General features: G+C 56.4%; 1 protein-coding gene across 2 annotated transcripts; it reads right to left on the reverse strand.

Moving 5' to 3' along the window:
• Positions 1-162: 162 nt before the first annotated feature.
• polr3e (polymerase (RNA) III (DNA directed) polypeptide E) lies at positions 163-16,096 on the reverse strand. Of its 2 annotated transcripts, XM_088612801.1 has the most exons (21): positions 15,923-16,096; positions 15,059-15,157; positions 14,306-14,356; positions 13,817-13,894; positions 13,529-13,644; positions 13,155-13,237; positions 12,661-12,768; positions 12,351-12,400; positions 12,073-12,192; positions 11,801-11,886; positions 11,464-11,508; positions 11,224-11,315; positions 10,889-11,009; positions 10,681-10,762; positions 10,273-10,332; positions 9,281-9,438; positions 8,775-8,839; positions 6,064-6,506; positions 3,575-3,652; positions 2,811-2,936; positions 163-2,291 (listed from the first exon to the last, which is right to left on the reverse strand). In XM_088612801.1, the coding sequence occupies exons 2-21, from the start codon at positions 15,092-15,094 to the stop codon at positions 2,235-2,237; spliced, it is 2,055 nt and encodes a 684-aa protein (XP_088468927.1). In that variant the 5' UTR covers positions 15,095-15,157; positions 15,923-16,096; the 3' UTR covers positions 163-2,234. The 2 variants fall into 2 exon arrangements, with proteins under 2 accessions (XP_088468927.1, XP_088468928.1); XM_088612802.1 differs by lacking the exons at positions 13,529-13,644; positions 15,923-16,096 and having other exon boundaries at positions 15,059-15,154.
• Positions 16,097-16,173: the final 77 nt, after the last annotated feature.

Here is a 16,173-nt window from a genome sequence, read left to right on the forward strand (position 1 = left end):
GAAACCATGCAGACTTCCCAGGAGCTCATCTCTGCATCCCCGTTCACCTTCCTGGAGTGAAGCATTAAGCGATAGAAATCCATGTCAACTATTAAAATACTGCAGTACTTCATGGGATTATTTAATAAAGCATCACTGAAGAAGTGCACATCCAAGCGGCTCTTTCTGTTAACAGGTGTTTTATTTGAAGACATGTGAGTCTGGAACAGCCACTCTTTGAGGCCCAAATGCAACTGCATGTAGTACAGTAAGAGTTTTATTACAGGACACTCTACAGACCTTGCATACAAAAACGTAAGCTTGTGAGTGTTGCGTATGCCATCTGACAAACTTTAAAGTGTTTTTTTTTTAAGTTGATAACGATTTTTTCCCCTGCAATGAAACTGCAGAAATTAATCCTAAAATGGTTCACGAAAAGTAATGTCACCTGGGAATTAATACATAACAGAGTTAATCAGAACTGATAAAAAAATCAAATGTCAGATTCCACAAAAACAACTCTTTGTAAAAACATACAATAAGAAATGTCCACAGTAACAGGTGTGTCCAAACCTGGTGTTCCTACAGATCAGTGCTCATCTCACTGCTACAGCTCTGTGTTCAAGAGTCAGTGTGCAGAGCCCGCGCCAAGACTGCAGGATCAGGACCAGCTGCAGGAGATGACTGAGCTGAGAGAGGAAACCTGTCTCACTTTCCACACTGAGGGGCGAAGGCAACTTCTCACCCAGCAGCTGTTGGGCCACCTCCTTTTTCTTGCCTTGATCCTACTCCTGGTGATATAACAGTATTTTCCAGCGTCTCCCGCATGGCACACGTGTCACGATTCCGGGAGATGTGATTCGGAGAACGTCGGAGGTTCAGAGGATGTAGTCCTGCAGAGCTCGGAGGCACACAACGGGTTAAATCACGTCAAGCGCGTCCTCGTTAACCAAACGAGGTGGCGTGGGCTCGAACAGAACCAGCGACTGGAAAACCCCCGGAGATCCCCCGAGCGGCGGAGTCTGCCCTGCCCCCGAGCGAAAAGTCTGGGAAAACTACGGATGACCGCCCTCTGGTCTCTTGTCCCGGGAGTGTGGCTCCTGCCTCTCAACAACGGATTTCATTTCAGTGGAAAGGGCCAGGCTGGCACAACACTGTCCCCAGGGACAAGCGGAAACCATATTCGGCTCTCCTGCTCCACAGCGCCACCTCCAGGCCGCGACTGTAACCTCAGCCCGAATGGACCGAGCGCGGAGTCCGGCCACCTGTTCAGGCCGTGAACAGCTCCTACGATAGCAGCTTTTAAGAACCTCGCTTTAAACATAAATCTCAAATTTCTACAAGAGGGGGATGCGATTATATAAATACTACTAAAACAAAAAATAAAATAAAATCCCCCTATATCTTTCCAAGTTTTGCGGTAGTCCTCCGAGTGGTTGAATTATTTATTTTTTTTAAACATTGGATTTTGTTTTGGCATTTCCAGCCTGTAGGGAGATGTGATTAACCAATGAGCAATAATGATCCGCAGTTAGCTGACAGGCTGACTTACAGTACTCTCTGGCGAAACCAAAATCCAGCCCATGTGAGTTCACAGCTAAGGAGATGCATAACGTTCTCAAAAGGAAGACCAACTTTTCTCACTTTCAGTTCAAAATTAGCAATAATTAACAGCTGAAGTACAAACCAGCTGGCTCATCGCAAAACCCCAGATCACTACTTGGACGACGTTCCTGTAACACACTATCACCCCAACTCTGGCCTCTCCGAGTCTCCCTGAAGGCCCTACCCCAGGTAGTCTACGCATGGCTTCTCTTTCATGGGCTCTACTTTATTCACTTCTTTCATTTAGAAAAAAAAAATCTAGAAAAAGTCAAATGTTATAGCGCAAAACAAAAACCTTCCCCTGCCCTCCTCCAAAACAAAAAAACCCGTTATAAACCGTCGATACCGCCGCAGTTACAAACGCCCGTCGCTCTTCGCTAACGACGCCCACCGCCCTCAACGGCGAAGGTCCGCCCCGGGCCTCGGCGGTCTTGCTTTGCGCGGTACACGTCCGCACCAGGAACTCAACACGTCAACAATGGAAATGATCTGAGCGGATGACCGGCACAAGGCTCCCCCAGCTCCCGCCCTGCAGGCTGTGGGTCGAAGGGCAGCAATTGGTCCGTGTGTCCCAGTGAGATCCTCCCACCAAGCTGCGCAGAAGGCGATTGGCCGATGGACCCTCCCCCCCACCCCTCTGGGCTCTGCTGTCAGGACGGCACTGTGCCCTTTAGGTACCACATCCCTCCGTGGCTCATGCAGCACTCCTGCAAGGACACAACAACACACAGCCGTCAGTCTGCAGCCCCGCTTACCCGGTCTGGCATGTCCGGGGCAGCTCCAAGCACAGCGATGACCGAGCTGGAGGAGGAGCTCCAGGGCTTCAAATATTTGTTGTGACTGAAGGGGCTCATCGTGCACAACTGAATGTGAAAGTCCCAGGTCCTGCAAAACACCCCGTTGTCCTGTTTCCCCACACAGGAAAGGACAGAGGCCGCTGGCATCGCGAGACGAGAGCGCAGGTTTGTCCAGTGTGCTAGTATCTGCGTAGGGAAATTTTCCACCCTCTGATGACACAGCAGCAGCAGGCATCAGAACAATGCACTGTTTTGTTAAACCCAACTCTTTTACGTAGATTTCCCCAAGTCGATCCAAAAGGAAGGCGTGTGGATTCAGGTTTTCCCTATGTGCACGTGCACTTTTTACCACAAGCAGGCGCGCAGCGTGGGCTGGAGCTGCCCCTCGGGGGGGGAGAGATGGGGAGGGGTTTGAAAGCCGGAGGTCACCTTGAGCAGCCTGTCGATGTCCGCCTTGGTGACGCCGTCCCCGAGCTCCTGGGCCAGCCGCGTCTGGATGGCGTTCCTCCGCACGCGGAAGTTCTTGGAGAAGAGCTCCAGCAGGAGCTGCCGGTGCTGGGGGGACAGGGAGAGGGAGCAGCATGAGCACCGGCTCGATCGGGGGCGCTCACAGGCGCCACGGGTCCAGAGCCCGCGCAGAGCGGGCACACGCCTCGGCCAAGAACGTTCCGTGGAAGGGGAGAACGAGGGGAGCTCGCCTGCCTGGTGCCAGGGGCTGCCCAAGCTAAACTCGGAGCATTTAAAACGGAGACCAGCGGGAGGCGCTCCTCCACCCAAAGGGTGTGGGGGGGGGCTCACAAACAAGCCACTCAGCCATGCCAGTGTAGCCAACACCCTGGCTTTCCGCACCACTGACGGCGGGCTGCTGCACCGGTAATCCTGCTCAGGGCGAGAGGGATCAGGGGGACAGACATGTGGTGCCTGTGCTTGGCGGAGGAGCCAGTGGTGCGAAGCTCCCATCTGTGCGATTACAACTCGGCGCCTCTCAATCAGATTCCCTCTTGAAGGCCAGAGGAGATCCTTCGGATCAATTAGCTACTAACGAATGGGCTAGATGGCTGCAAAGGCCTCCTCTTGCTTGTTAACTTCCTGACGCTATAAAAGCTCGGTCACCAGCGGTTACAGAATTAAACCGACATGATGAGCTCACCCCCACCCCAGCTGGGTCAGCACAGACCACCCCCCCCTCTCACCTTGTCGAAGGAGTCCCCCATCTCCCACACCGCAAACACCTTCTGCTCATCTGCCGCCGCGGAGCTCTGAGGGGGGAACTGAAGAGAGAGGAGCCAGTGAGTGCGGAGGGACAGGAGAGACTGCAACACAGGCAGAGTGGCTTCCTGCTAACTGGAGCCAAAAGTGCAGCTCTTTCCATAAAACATTTCTTTATAATATTCACAATTCAAGTCAAAGCATTAGAAATGCATCCATCAATACAGGATCAAGGTGCCAGGATCTTGCTTGCTCCTCTGGAGTTAACGGATAGTTCAAGCCTCACTGCTGTAAAACCAAAGACATTTATAAAGAAGACTTAAGAAGCACACTGGGTTTGATATTTGCTATTTGCTATGGTGCACAACACATATTTCCCCAACAGGCCGTGCAAAAACCACTGCAGCTGACAAAACAATGGCTGGTAAATACTCGAACATATTGAAAACTGGGGGTTAGGTTCCCACAGACTGTGTTACACTTATCAGTGGCTAACATCACATGCAGATTTCTCCATTAAACATTACAGAATCCAAGTTATAATTCCACACATGAAAATAACATATAATAATAAAATGGAATATTATTTATCTTGAACACCGAAACCACCGGATTTAACTGGCCCCTTCTGTCACCTTTCAGCAAACGTCTCTTTCACTGGGAGAGCCCTGCTCTCACCTGACTGCAGGTAAGCGATGGGCGATCCTGACCTGTCTGGATATCGCTTCCACGGGGTTCTCTCCTGTCTGGGTCTATGGTGCCAGTGGGGGACTGTGGAAACGGGGGTGCTGCTCTTGGCACAGTCTAGTCCTTATTGCAGGGGCTGCTGCAGCCTTGTGAGTATATTTCGGAGTCCCTGACTGCACATTCTGGGGGGGCTGGGATAAAGTTTTTTTTCTTGAATTGCATGCTAGCAGGGGGAAAAAAATAAAACCTGTGTTCACAAAAAATATAGTTGCAGTCCTGTAAATGCACCAAGACCTTGGGCTGGTAGCACTGCCATCAGAAGGAGGGCCTTCAGGGTCTAATACATTACATAAGACCACGTTTCTCCAAACCTTCTGCACTGCAAATCCTATAGCCTGGTACTAAAAGGATTAAACTGTTAGCTTTTCCCCCAGCAGGACAGTCTTGATAAGTAGTTTGCATGCACAGAGATTAGATGATGACTGGCTGCTCTGCAGCAAAAGGTCCATTGTTCTCCCCAGCTTTATTGTAGCAATTAAATATAGTTGTGCAAACCCTACATATTCACAACACTTGCCCAGTTTTTTTATTTTGTAAGACCTTTGTAAAACCATTAAGCTAAACACGCAGCACTGCATAAATAACTAATCACATAATGCCGCCTTGCTTAAAGAATCGACTGCTGTTCAAGAAGCCATGACTGACCACCGAGCTGTTAGGCTCTGTACATGTAGGCCTGGAATTCCAGTGCTTCCCAGTTCCCCTTTAAGAATGTCAGGATGGTCACAGCTGAACGTACAGAGCAGAGGAGCTGAATGCATTCCAATCCTTCGACGTACACAAAACAAATTCCACAGACACACCACACTGTGCACGAGACTCCTACACCCCCATGATGTCACCAGCAGTCCGTTTCTGCTGTTCTACGGCTCAACCCAATCCCTTGACACACAACTAAGGGAGCAGTCTGGTTAAGGAGGGAAGGCTGGTGTTCATGTGCTAGCCCAGTTTTAATGTCTGCACCGCACACTGACGAATTGAGTCAGGAGGCCAGGAAAGCTCCCAAGTCTGCCTTCATCTTCAGGGCCACTCAATCGTCTCGTGTGTCCCGAGCACTTTAAGACTCGAGTGCGCAGAGGAATGCCGATACACACCCTGCCGTTTGTTTGTTAAACTTTAACCAGCCCACTTCTTCATCTTTGATACAAAACGACTCCCAGTGGCCACAAAGAGACTGTCGGGCTCTGTCCTTCAGACTCGAAGAGGAGTACACGTCCTCATCTACCAGCTCTCCCCATCACCCCCGCCAGCCCCCCCTGAGAAACCCCTGAGCCGTGTCCGCCCAGGCAAGCCGAGAAGGGCAGTCAGAGCCAGGTGCCACAGGTCAGGTACTGTTCCCAGCTCCGCACACAGAGCTGCTTCTGTGCTCTCAAGCTTCTGCTTGCTGGCTGAGGGGAGACTTAAAAAAAAAAAAAATGCTGCAAGCAACTGGGCCATGAATGGGCATCTTAAAGCACTGCCAAGCCCTGGGACTGGATCGGACTACCATCTCTAAGGGCATTGCCCAGGTCGTCAGAAACTGCTATCAGACGCAAGCTCTTGTCGACTGGCCTCAACGAGAGCTCTCCCGGGTTTGAGTTCAGGTTCAGCTGCTCCCCACCCGGCACAGTGACAGCCGCCCACACAGTCCATCTTTGTGCCGTTCCTGCGCCTGATCACCCAGGAGCGGGAGGGCCGAGCTGGCCCAAGGCCCGGAGCCCGGGGGGCCCAGGGCAGGAGTACTCACAGGCACCTGGATCTGCCGGCAGCGGCTGTGGAGGATGGCGTCCTGCAGCAGGCGGTCCGAGATGCCCGCGAACAGGCTGTGCCCGGGGGGCAGGCTGGCCAGGTGCAGGTTGAAGAGGCGCTTCAGCTCGCTGAGGGTCAGGACAAAGTGCTTGCGGAAGGTCGCGCTCACAAAGTCCCTGAGCTCCCGGGACGGGCCGGGCCCGTTCGCCGTGTCCCGCGGGCCCTCGTCCGGGCGCGGCAGGCCGTTGGGCGTGCCGTTGCTGAGCGCGGCCGGCGGGGAGGTGTCCATGGGCTCCTCGCCGTCGCTCAGCGGCTCCTCCTTGACGCGCACGGCCCCGGCGGCACGCTGGCGCTCCAGCTCCCGCTCCAGCGCCGGCTGGCACTCCTGCGCCCGCTCCCTCGCCGCGCGCACCCGCTGCTCCCCGCTCAGCAGCACCGCTCCTGCCACACACACACACACACGCAGCGTCAGCGCCGCAACACACACACACACTGCGTCAGCACCGCAACACACACACACACACACGCAGCGTCAGCCCCGCAACATGCTCGCGCAGGGTCAGCCCCGCAACACACTCACACACACAGCGTCAGCCCCGCAACACACACACACACAGACACACGCAGCGTCAGCCCCGCAACATGCTCGCGCAGGGTCAGCCCCGCAACACACTCACACACACAGCGTCAGCCCCGCAACACACACACACACACTGCGTCAGCACCGCAACACACACACACACAGACACACGCAGCGTCAGCCCCGCAACATGCTCGCGCAGGGTCAGCCCCGCAACACACTCACACACACAGCGTCAGCCCCGCAACACACTCACACACACAGCGTCAGCCCCGCAACACACTCACACACACAGCGTCAGCCCCGCAACACGCTCGCGCAGCGTCAGCCCCGCAACACACTCACGCAGCGTCAGCCCCGCAACACGCACACACACGCAGCGTCAGCCCCGCAACACGCACACACACGCAGCGTCAGCCCCGCAACACGCACACACACGCAGCGTCAGCCCCGCAACACGCACACACACGCAGCGTCAGCCCCGCAACACACTCACGCAGCGTCAGCCCCGCAACACACTCACGCAGCGTCAGCCCCGCAACACACTCACGCAGCGTCAGCCCCGCAACACGCACACACACGCAGCGTCAGCCCCGCAACACGCACACACACGCAGCGTCAGCCCCGCAACACACACACGCAGCGTCAGCCCCGCAACACGCACACACACGCAGCGTCAGCCCCGCAACACGCACACACACGCAGCGTCAGCCCCGCAACACGCACACACACACAGCGTCAGCCCCGCAACACGCTCGCGCAGCGTCAGCCCCGCAACACACTCACGCAGCGTCAGCCCCGCAACACACTCACGCAGCGTCAGCCCCGCAACACGCACACTCACGCAGCGTCAGCCCCGCAACACGCACACTCACGCAGCGTCAGCCCCGCAACACGCACACACACGCAGCGTCAGCCCCGCAACACGCACACACACGCAGCGTCAGCCCCGCAACACGCACACTCACGCAGCGTCAGCCCCGCAACACGCACACACACGCAGCGTCAGCCCCGCAACACGCACACACACGCAGCGTCAGCCCCGCAACACCCACATACACACGCAGCGTCAGCCCCGCAACACACACGCAGCGTCAGCCCCGCAACACGCACGCAGCGTCAGCCCCGCAACACGCACACGCAGCGTCAGCCCCGCAACACACTCACACACGCAGCGTCAGCCCCGCAACACACTCACACACACAGCGTCAGCCCCGCAACACACTCACACACACAGCGTCAGCCCCGCAACACACTCACACACACAGCGTCAGCCCCGCAACACACTCACACACACAGCGTCAGCCCCGCAACACACTCACACACACAGCGTCAGCCCCGCAACACACTCACGCAGCGTCAGCCCCGCAACACACTCACGCAGCGTCAGCCCCGCAACACGCTCACGCAGCGTCAGCCCCGCAACACGCACACACACGCAGCGTCAGCCCCGCAACACGCACACACACGCAGCGTCAGCCCCGCAACACGCACACACACGCAGCGTCAGCCCCGCAACACGCACACACACGCAGCGTCAGCCCCGCAACACGCACACACACGCAGCGTCAGCCCCGCAACACGCACACACACGCAGCGTCAGCCCCGCAACACGCACACACACGCAGCGTCAGCCCCGCAACACGCACACACACGCAGCGTCAGCCCCGCAACACACACACGCAGCGTCAGCTCCGCAACACCCACACGCAGCGTCAGCTCCGCAACACCCACATACACACGCAGCGTCAGCCCCGCAACACACACACACACGCAGCGTCAGCCCCGCAACACACACACGCAGCGTCAGCTCCGCAACACCCACATACACACGCAGCGTCAGCCCCCCAACACCCACACACACACACAGCGTCAGCCCCGCAACACCCACACACACACACAGTCAGCCCCGCAACACACCCGCACACGCGTACACAGCGTCGGCACCGGTCCACACGCACACACACAGCATCGGCAGCGCGCCCATCCACGCCAAACTCCTCTCCGACAGCCATGGGCCAGCCATGGAAAGGTCTTCACCGCTCAGGCCCAGTCTGAGAGGCACCAGGAGCCCAGCAGTGCTCGCTGCACAGCCACAGCCACAGGCACTTGCTGCAAACTTGTCTCACCTGGCTGGGAATCTGGCTTCTTTGGCATCATGCTTTCCTTCGGGAGCTGGAAAACCTTCTCCAACCTGTCCAACACAAGAGAAAAACGCCGGGTCTGGATAATTTTTCACGCGTTTAACCTTTCACTGACCCCAGCGGCACAACGGAAACACCCCACTCTTTCATGACTGCTAGACAAACATTTCTAGAGGAATCGTGGGTCAGTGAAAGAGCCGATCAAACACGGACTGCAGTCTTCTGGCACATCCAGGCCATGATAACTCATTTTAAAATCTCTATGAGAGGCACAATCGGAAGGATCCTGGCTTTGCTTCCACTTGAGTCTGTTAGTTCCACTTGAACTAACTAGACTCAGGACTGGCTTACTTGCACATGCTGAGCAACGCTGTGCTCCTGCCAAGCTGGAGGGCTGAACAGATGTACAGAACCTGCTGGACAGCAGCCTGCGACCCCTGAGCTGGGACGACCCGCCGACCGCGTCCGGCCGATCGACCGGCGGGACTCACTTGGCCTGGATGCCTAGCCAGAGCATGTGCTGCCGCTGAGCCACGTCGGGGTGCTTCCTGACGAACTCGGCGTCGCTGGGCAGCAGGAACTCCCAGCCGCGGTTCACGCGCGCCACCGCCATCTGCTCCAGGAAGTCCTTCACGTCCTCCGGGGGCAGCTGAGAGGGGAGGGAGCCGGAGTCAGGGCACAGCGCACGCTGCCTGGCGCCGGCTCCGGGCACCACCGGGCAGCTCTTCCGCCCACAGCCTGCTGCCAACTGGCACCCCGAGGTTTTTCAACAGGGCACCTGACACCTATCCCAGCAGACACCGGGAGAAAGGCTGGACTACATCCTGGCCACACGTGCACAAGGCAGGGGGGAGACTATTCAGAGCCGACAGGACAGCTCGTCTTTGGGCTGCGAGAGGAAAACGGGGGCAGCCGGACGAAACTCCCAGGCACACGGGCAAAACCCACACGAATGTTCAAGACACGTGCCGCAGATTCAGTTTCTAAAAACCTATTGCAAGGTACCACAATAAATCAAAGATGGCTGCAAATATAGGAAATCGAGAAGCAGTGCATGCTTTAATTTCACCCCGTGGTGTTGCTTTACTCTAACTACATGAATTCCAGGTTGTCAGCATGAGTAACAAGCTGTCTGCCTTCCTCCCCTTATTAAAAATCCACTACACTCCCCTGTCCCAAGCTATTGGAGTACTGTAGCTCCTTGCTGTCCCCTTCTGGGCAGTTGTCCTACAGCCCTGCAGGCAGTACAGCACTAAGACAGTGAATGCAAGAACTGTGTAGCATAACCATGCTCCCTTAAGGAGAAATATTATCCATTAACAACTAGAGGGACCGTTTCCCAACGCATAACATGCTAATACCTATTCAAATACATTACGGTCCAAGCAGCTTAACAACAGACCTCCACAGAATATCAGTGAAGTACTAACGCTCCTATTCTGCTCAAAAGGCAAATTCAGGATTCATCTCCGGGGTCACGCACCTTCACAATGGCCGCAATCTCCTTCCGCACCACACAGCGCTCCTGCGTGAACTTCCACAGCTGCGAGGCAAGGGGAATAAAGGAACACGGATCACACAAACTGAGGCATTTTCCCCACACGGGACGCCCTTTCACAGTAGAGTGCCCCTGTCACTATACTGGGGCATTAGGACTCACACATACCGCAGGGTGAGCGCCCCCCTGCTGGTCCCACTAACACATCTCCCAGCAGCAGCCCCAGCTCTCCCAGGAGTCTCCCCTCCAGGTACTGGCCAGGCCCACACCTGCTGCGCTCCAGTGGGCTGCCAGCTGGGAGCTGCAGGCTGCTCCAGCTGCTGGTTTGGGAGTCCGAGCCCCCGGTGTGTACGGGACAGGTAAAGCCTTTCCACTGGGACTGCCGTTACTCACCACAAAGTCCCGGCCGCGGCACAACACATCCGCGGGCACACCGCTGTGGGGGCTGCAGGTGTCCTTGGGGTATAACACATCGCTGTGGGCACAGACAGGGCACGCCGTTACACACACAGACCCACCACCGGGGGGCAGCACGCCGCGCACTGCCGCAGAGTCATGCCAAGTGAAAGAGTATGATCAGGACAGCTTGTGCTGAGCTCACCTCTTCACAACCCAGTTCCCCTGGACCAACATTGCCACCTGCTGGACACAGCGCAGCACTGCGGTGGAGTCTGTGCCGGGGGTCAACAGCCCCATCAGGTTAGCAAAGGGCATGACCTTCACTGCAGGGAGCACAACAAAACGCAGATTAGGGACATGGTTCCTCTGACCTGCCGTGAGGGCAACACACAAACCCACCCGCTCATAGTAGAGCTGCTAAGGAAAAAAAAAAGCGATATTTCATCGCGGTGAAGTCTGCTTTCGAGTGACGACTAAACCGACCAAAATTAAAAGCCGCTGTGGCTTCAGTCAAACCGCGCGGAGACGTTTCCTCACCATTCTTCATGAGAGTCTTCACCTGCTCCACCAGCGGCAGGGTCCTCAGCTGGGCCATGGACAGCACGTTGCTGGGAGTGACCGGCTGCGCCCTGCACACCGGGACAGAGGGAGAGACAGCAATCAGGCAGCCCCTGGGCAGAATCCCACCCTTCCCACTCCGCCCGCTGGATCACTTGCCAACACGGGCCGGCCTGTTACACAAGCAGGGAAACGCGGAGAGGGCTTTGCTGTACTCACACTTCTGCTTCCACAGCTGGGGGCATGAGCATGGCCAGGTACTCACTGGGAGAGAAGGGGAGACACAGACGCATCAGAATTACGCTCCGGCTTAATTCCAACGGCTCCGACACCCAACATCCCCAACATTGTCCAGGAAAAACCCCAGGAATACCAGCCGGCACTGAGGGTGCAGCAGCACAAAGGTGAAAGGGCGTCACTAGGGAGACCCCACATTCCGTCTAGACAGTTCCTGACAAGCCCTTCCCAGGCCTCGACTTTAGCTGCAGAAGGAAGAGCGCCCCCACGGCCACTGCCCCACCCTTCAGACAGGCACCGGCGGCGCGGCTCGACCCACCTGGGCGTCTTCACCAGCTCGGTGTTCTCCGTCGTGCCCATGCACTGGCAGAACAGGTACTGTCTCTCGTGTTCCGAGCGCCCGTCCTGTAGTGGGACACAGGACGCAGTGAGGGGCTGTTGCTGGACTCTCTCTCTCTCCCCAAGACCCTCCAGCCTCAACCCCAGCGTCCTCTCCTTTCCCAGCTTTCCTTCCTGTGCTGTTCCCCTTGTCCCGGCGCCGCCCTGCTCCACACCTCCCCCCCTCCCCCCACGCCGCCTCCCTGCCCTCACCTTCAGGCCGTAGTAGTGCAGATGCACCCAGGGCTCCTCGGCCTGCCTCTTCTGCAGGAACTCGTAGGACTGAATGCGACGCTGGCGGGCCTGCTCGGACTCGGGCCGGGAGAACCGGACCTGCCAGAGACCCACACACACACGTCCACTGTCATCACAAAGAAATCACAGGGACTCCTTCTCTTCTTTGTGGCTCCATTTGCTCTGACCCCTATCTTCTCTGATAGGGTAGCTCTTGCTGCATGTGTCATAGAACAGGACGGATATCAAAGTCTCACCGTAATCTGCTTGATATCCTCCTCGGCTTCATCCTGGGACGAGTCTCCGCCTGTGAAGACAGATGGCATCAGCTCACTGTGCCCAGGAGACCTCACTGCCAGTCACTCCACCGATAACAGCCCTATCCCACTTCAGCTCCCTTGCCGATTCATCCCTTTTCCTCCACTGTTCGTTAATTAATGGATAAAAGCAGCACCGCTAAGTACACCAGGAAGACACGCATGCAATCCCAGAGCTCAGGCACCACGAGCCTGTCTGAATCAGAAGGCGTCGACCCAGCAGAGACTCCAAGAGACCCCAGGCCCACACCTTCGTTGGCCGCCTCTCTCTCGCGGTGCTTGCTGTCGGCCTTGTCCAGGTAGGAGAAGCTGGGGCGCAGCTGAAGGATCCCGTGAAGGGGTGTTAGGTGCAGCTCCCCTGAAACCAGGACGACAAACCCGTCAGGCAGTCCCCACAGGTCGGCCACACCTGCTGTGGAAACTAGCCCCTGAGGGGCAGAGACACACCATGCTTTGACTGCCACTGACATTCCCTGGATCAGTCTGCAGCACGGCCCTGAGTGCCGTTTTCCCAGGGCACTGGGGCGTGAGCACGTGTAAGCAATGACATTTTAAGAAGGCAGCTTAAGTTGTAAGTTGTAAGCAGGCAGGCCGACTTACACCTGCTCTACATCATCAGAAAGCACAACACTTCCCAAAAGCCTCTAGGGTCCGAGGATCAGGAGTCCCGGGGGGCAGGTGGGTGCAGACCAGGCCAGCTCTCTCCTCTGGCCTGCTGTGTAAGAGCTCGCTCTCCAACCTCACCTCTGTGGAAGACAGCTGCGGCGTAGCGGGAGGTGCCGTTAGTGGCCTGGATGGAGGAGAACGTCTGCCTGTCCATGAGCTTCCTGCACAGGCATTGCAAGACACAGGGGGAGAGAAGAAGTGCTGTATTCAGCCACCAGGACAACCTTACACACACACACACACACACACACACACACACACAGCAACACTGCCTCCACTCGCAAAAGCCAGCTTAGTCACAGGCACTCAAAACCACCTTGTTAACCCAGGGGATTGACTACAACCCTGTGAGCCCCTCTCTGTCTGCAGCCTGGAGACCACAGAGCCCGGCGCACAAGACTACACACGTGGCCACACGGACCTGGCTCCTCTGGGTCAGGACCGGGCCTTACGTGGAGTAGGTGTTGGAGTCCTCGGAGGTGGTGCCGTCCACGTTCAGGGCGATCTGCTCCCCTTTGCTGCGGCAGTAGTTGGGGCTGAGCGTGTCCATCGCCATCACCAGCTCCACCTGCGCAGGTGAGACACGGCCGTGACCGTCACCGACGACACAAACGACTCCCCGGTGCATCTCCCCGGGACTACCCGTCTGGCAACGGCTAGCTGCTACAAAACCAGTCTGACCACAGCTCACAGCCTTTATTCAGGAACCAGCCATTTAACAAGCTCAGATTCCTTCTTACCTTCTGCTGTTTGGGCTTGATTTTTGCAGATAAATGAGCAACGTCATCGTAGGTCATTGTAGCAGGGCGCACTGGATACTGATGGAAAATAAACGCAACAGTCAGGAAATGGATCACCTGCGGCCCACTCGCCTCTGCTGAATCAGCATGGCTGTCCCCCGAGCTCTGCGAACTAACACACAGAGAAAGCCCCTCCCTAGGCTTCAGCCTACTCACCCCTGCACGGCCAAGCCTGGAAACTCACAGCAGCTCCACTAGAGACACTGAAGCTAACTGAAAACCTCAACCAGTTAGACTTCCACAGCCCATGACACAACATTCTTAACTTGAAAACATCTGACAAGAAACACTGACTACTTGGTGAGTGTTCTGCAAACTAGGTCAAGTTAAAACAACGTTTACACGAGTGTGTCTAGTCTGTTAATCGAATGTAAGTGCTCATAACAGGCCGAGTTACTGCAGCTGGTTCGTTCCCATGGTCTTGCTTACCTGGAATAAGTAGAGCTTGTCAGCAAGGCTTTTGGCCAGATAAACATCAATCTGAGGAAACAAACAGGGCAGACTGGGCTGAAACCAGCAGGCACAGAGTAGACTCTGATCTTCAGTCACACAGCACAGGAACAATCACATCATGCAAGCGTCACAAAACACTACACTTCTGATCTGTGTCCGGCATCCCTTCAAATCCTTATACCCGTCGTGATTTTCTTAATTTCAAAGCTTCGGCTTGCACAGCACTTTAACTGGAAACTTCACCAGCTCTTGGGAGTATTAAAAGTGTGTGAAATTCTGGAAGGCACTGACAAAGCCGCCCCAGAGGACTACATCAGGGCCCGCAGCGATACAAGATCAACACAGGCACGAGTGGAAACAGAGGGGGTACCACAGGGCTCTTCTTCATGTGCTGTGGGGCCCTGGAAGAACGTTCCCAGTCATGCTGTTGAGCAGATTCCCTGGGATCATTCAGGGAAGTGAGGAAGAGGATCCTTGGAGAAATAAGCTACTAGCTCCAGCTGTTAGGAACACAAAAAGACTAGCAATGCACTAGCCAAGATGGGCTCTAGTCAGCAGCTCTCCTCTTGTTCTTATACCTAAAACTGCGTCACTCCGTCATCGCTGTGTCCAGGCTTGGGAGGGTTTCGCCCTGAGTCTGCGCTCGGTTACATTACACCCCAAACCTACAGGTGGAGACAGCTGCCTAATCCCACTGCATGGCTGGCCGGTGAGCTGTGGGGCGCCTACCTCTTGTACGATGGGGTCGTCATCCTCACTGGCCATGGCGAGGGCTGGGACTGGCAGCTGTGCTCTGGAGGGGTGGAGGGGCTGGCTCAGTGCCCACACCTGGGGAAGAGAGAGAGCCCGTCACTGCAGCACACAAACCACTGTCCCCCTGCACTGGAAGACAGCCTGCCACCTGCGCCCGCAGTGAGACAGCCGAGGCAGGTGTTGTCTCACTGAGCACACCTTAGATTCTGGAACACACCTTGCTTTAGAACCGGGTTTGCTGGACAGGTCACATTCAGCACCCGGTCTTTTGCAAGACTGTTAATGCACATAATACCCACAACGCTGGGGTATCGCCCTCAACTTGAGACCCGCACACACCCGTTCACGAACGATTTTAGGGTGCCAAGCCAGATTCGCCAAGTCACAACACTCTGGACCACAGACAGCGCATGCCCAGTCGCGTCCTCCGACTCTGGGCTCTTAAACAAACATGATGCAACGGGTCGCAATTCACACCCAGACCGCTATCACAGCTAGCGAGCCCCGTACACAACAACACGCTCGGCGGCGAGTGATCCGTCTCCCCTGCCGTCCGTGTCACGTTCAGGTGTTTGTGAGACAGAAAGTTATCTCGGCCGCTCCAATATTTCGACAGCCGGGTCATTCAAGTTTCGTTACAGCCCGTGAGACGGCGCAGCGGGGGCAACGAGTTTCGCGCACAAGACCGAAACGTCTCCTCCCGACGCCTCTTATGTCGTGCCGCGGAGGAGATGAAACGCCTTTTATTATTTTTAAAAGGCCCACGATGGACAAAAAGTGCCACGGTTCTTCCCGTCCGTCGTTCGAACAGACCGGACCCTCCGGAGCTGGCCGCCTCACCTGCACGGACACAGACAGTCCCCCGGCGAGTGGTCTCCCTTCAGGCAGGCAGCTCACGGCGGGTGTCCCCTGTACCCCAGCCCGGTGTGTTTCCTCTGCGGCGGCTGCGAGTTCAGGCGGCTGCCATGTTGCAGCTTCCCAGACACGTGGGGAGGAGCTGGTCAGGGTCCCTTCCCACAATGCCGTGAGACAGCGGCGGGGGGGGGGGGGCACTGTCGTGCTCCGGACAGCAGAGGGCGCTCTCGCTGGCT

Source organism: Lepisosteus platostomus, chromosome 19 (assembly GCF_059453375.1).
Source record: "Lepisosteus platostomus isolate fLepPlt1 chromosome 19, fLepPlt1.hap1, whole genome shotgun sequence".
NCBI classification, from domain to species: domain Eukaryota; kingdom Metazoa; phylum Chordata; class Actinopteri; order Semionotiformes; family Lepisosteidae; genus Lepisosteus; species Lepisosteus platostomus.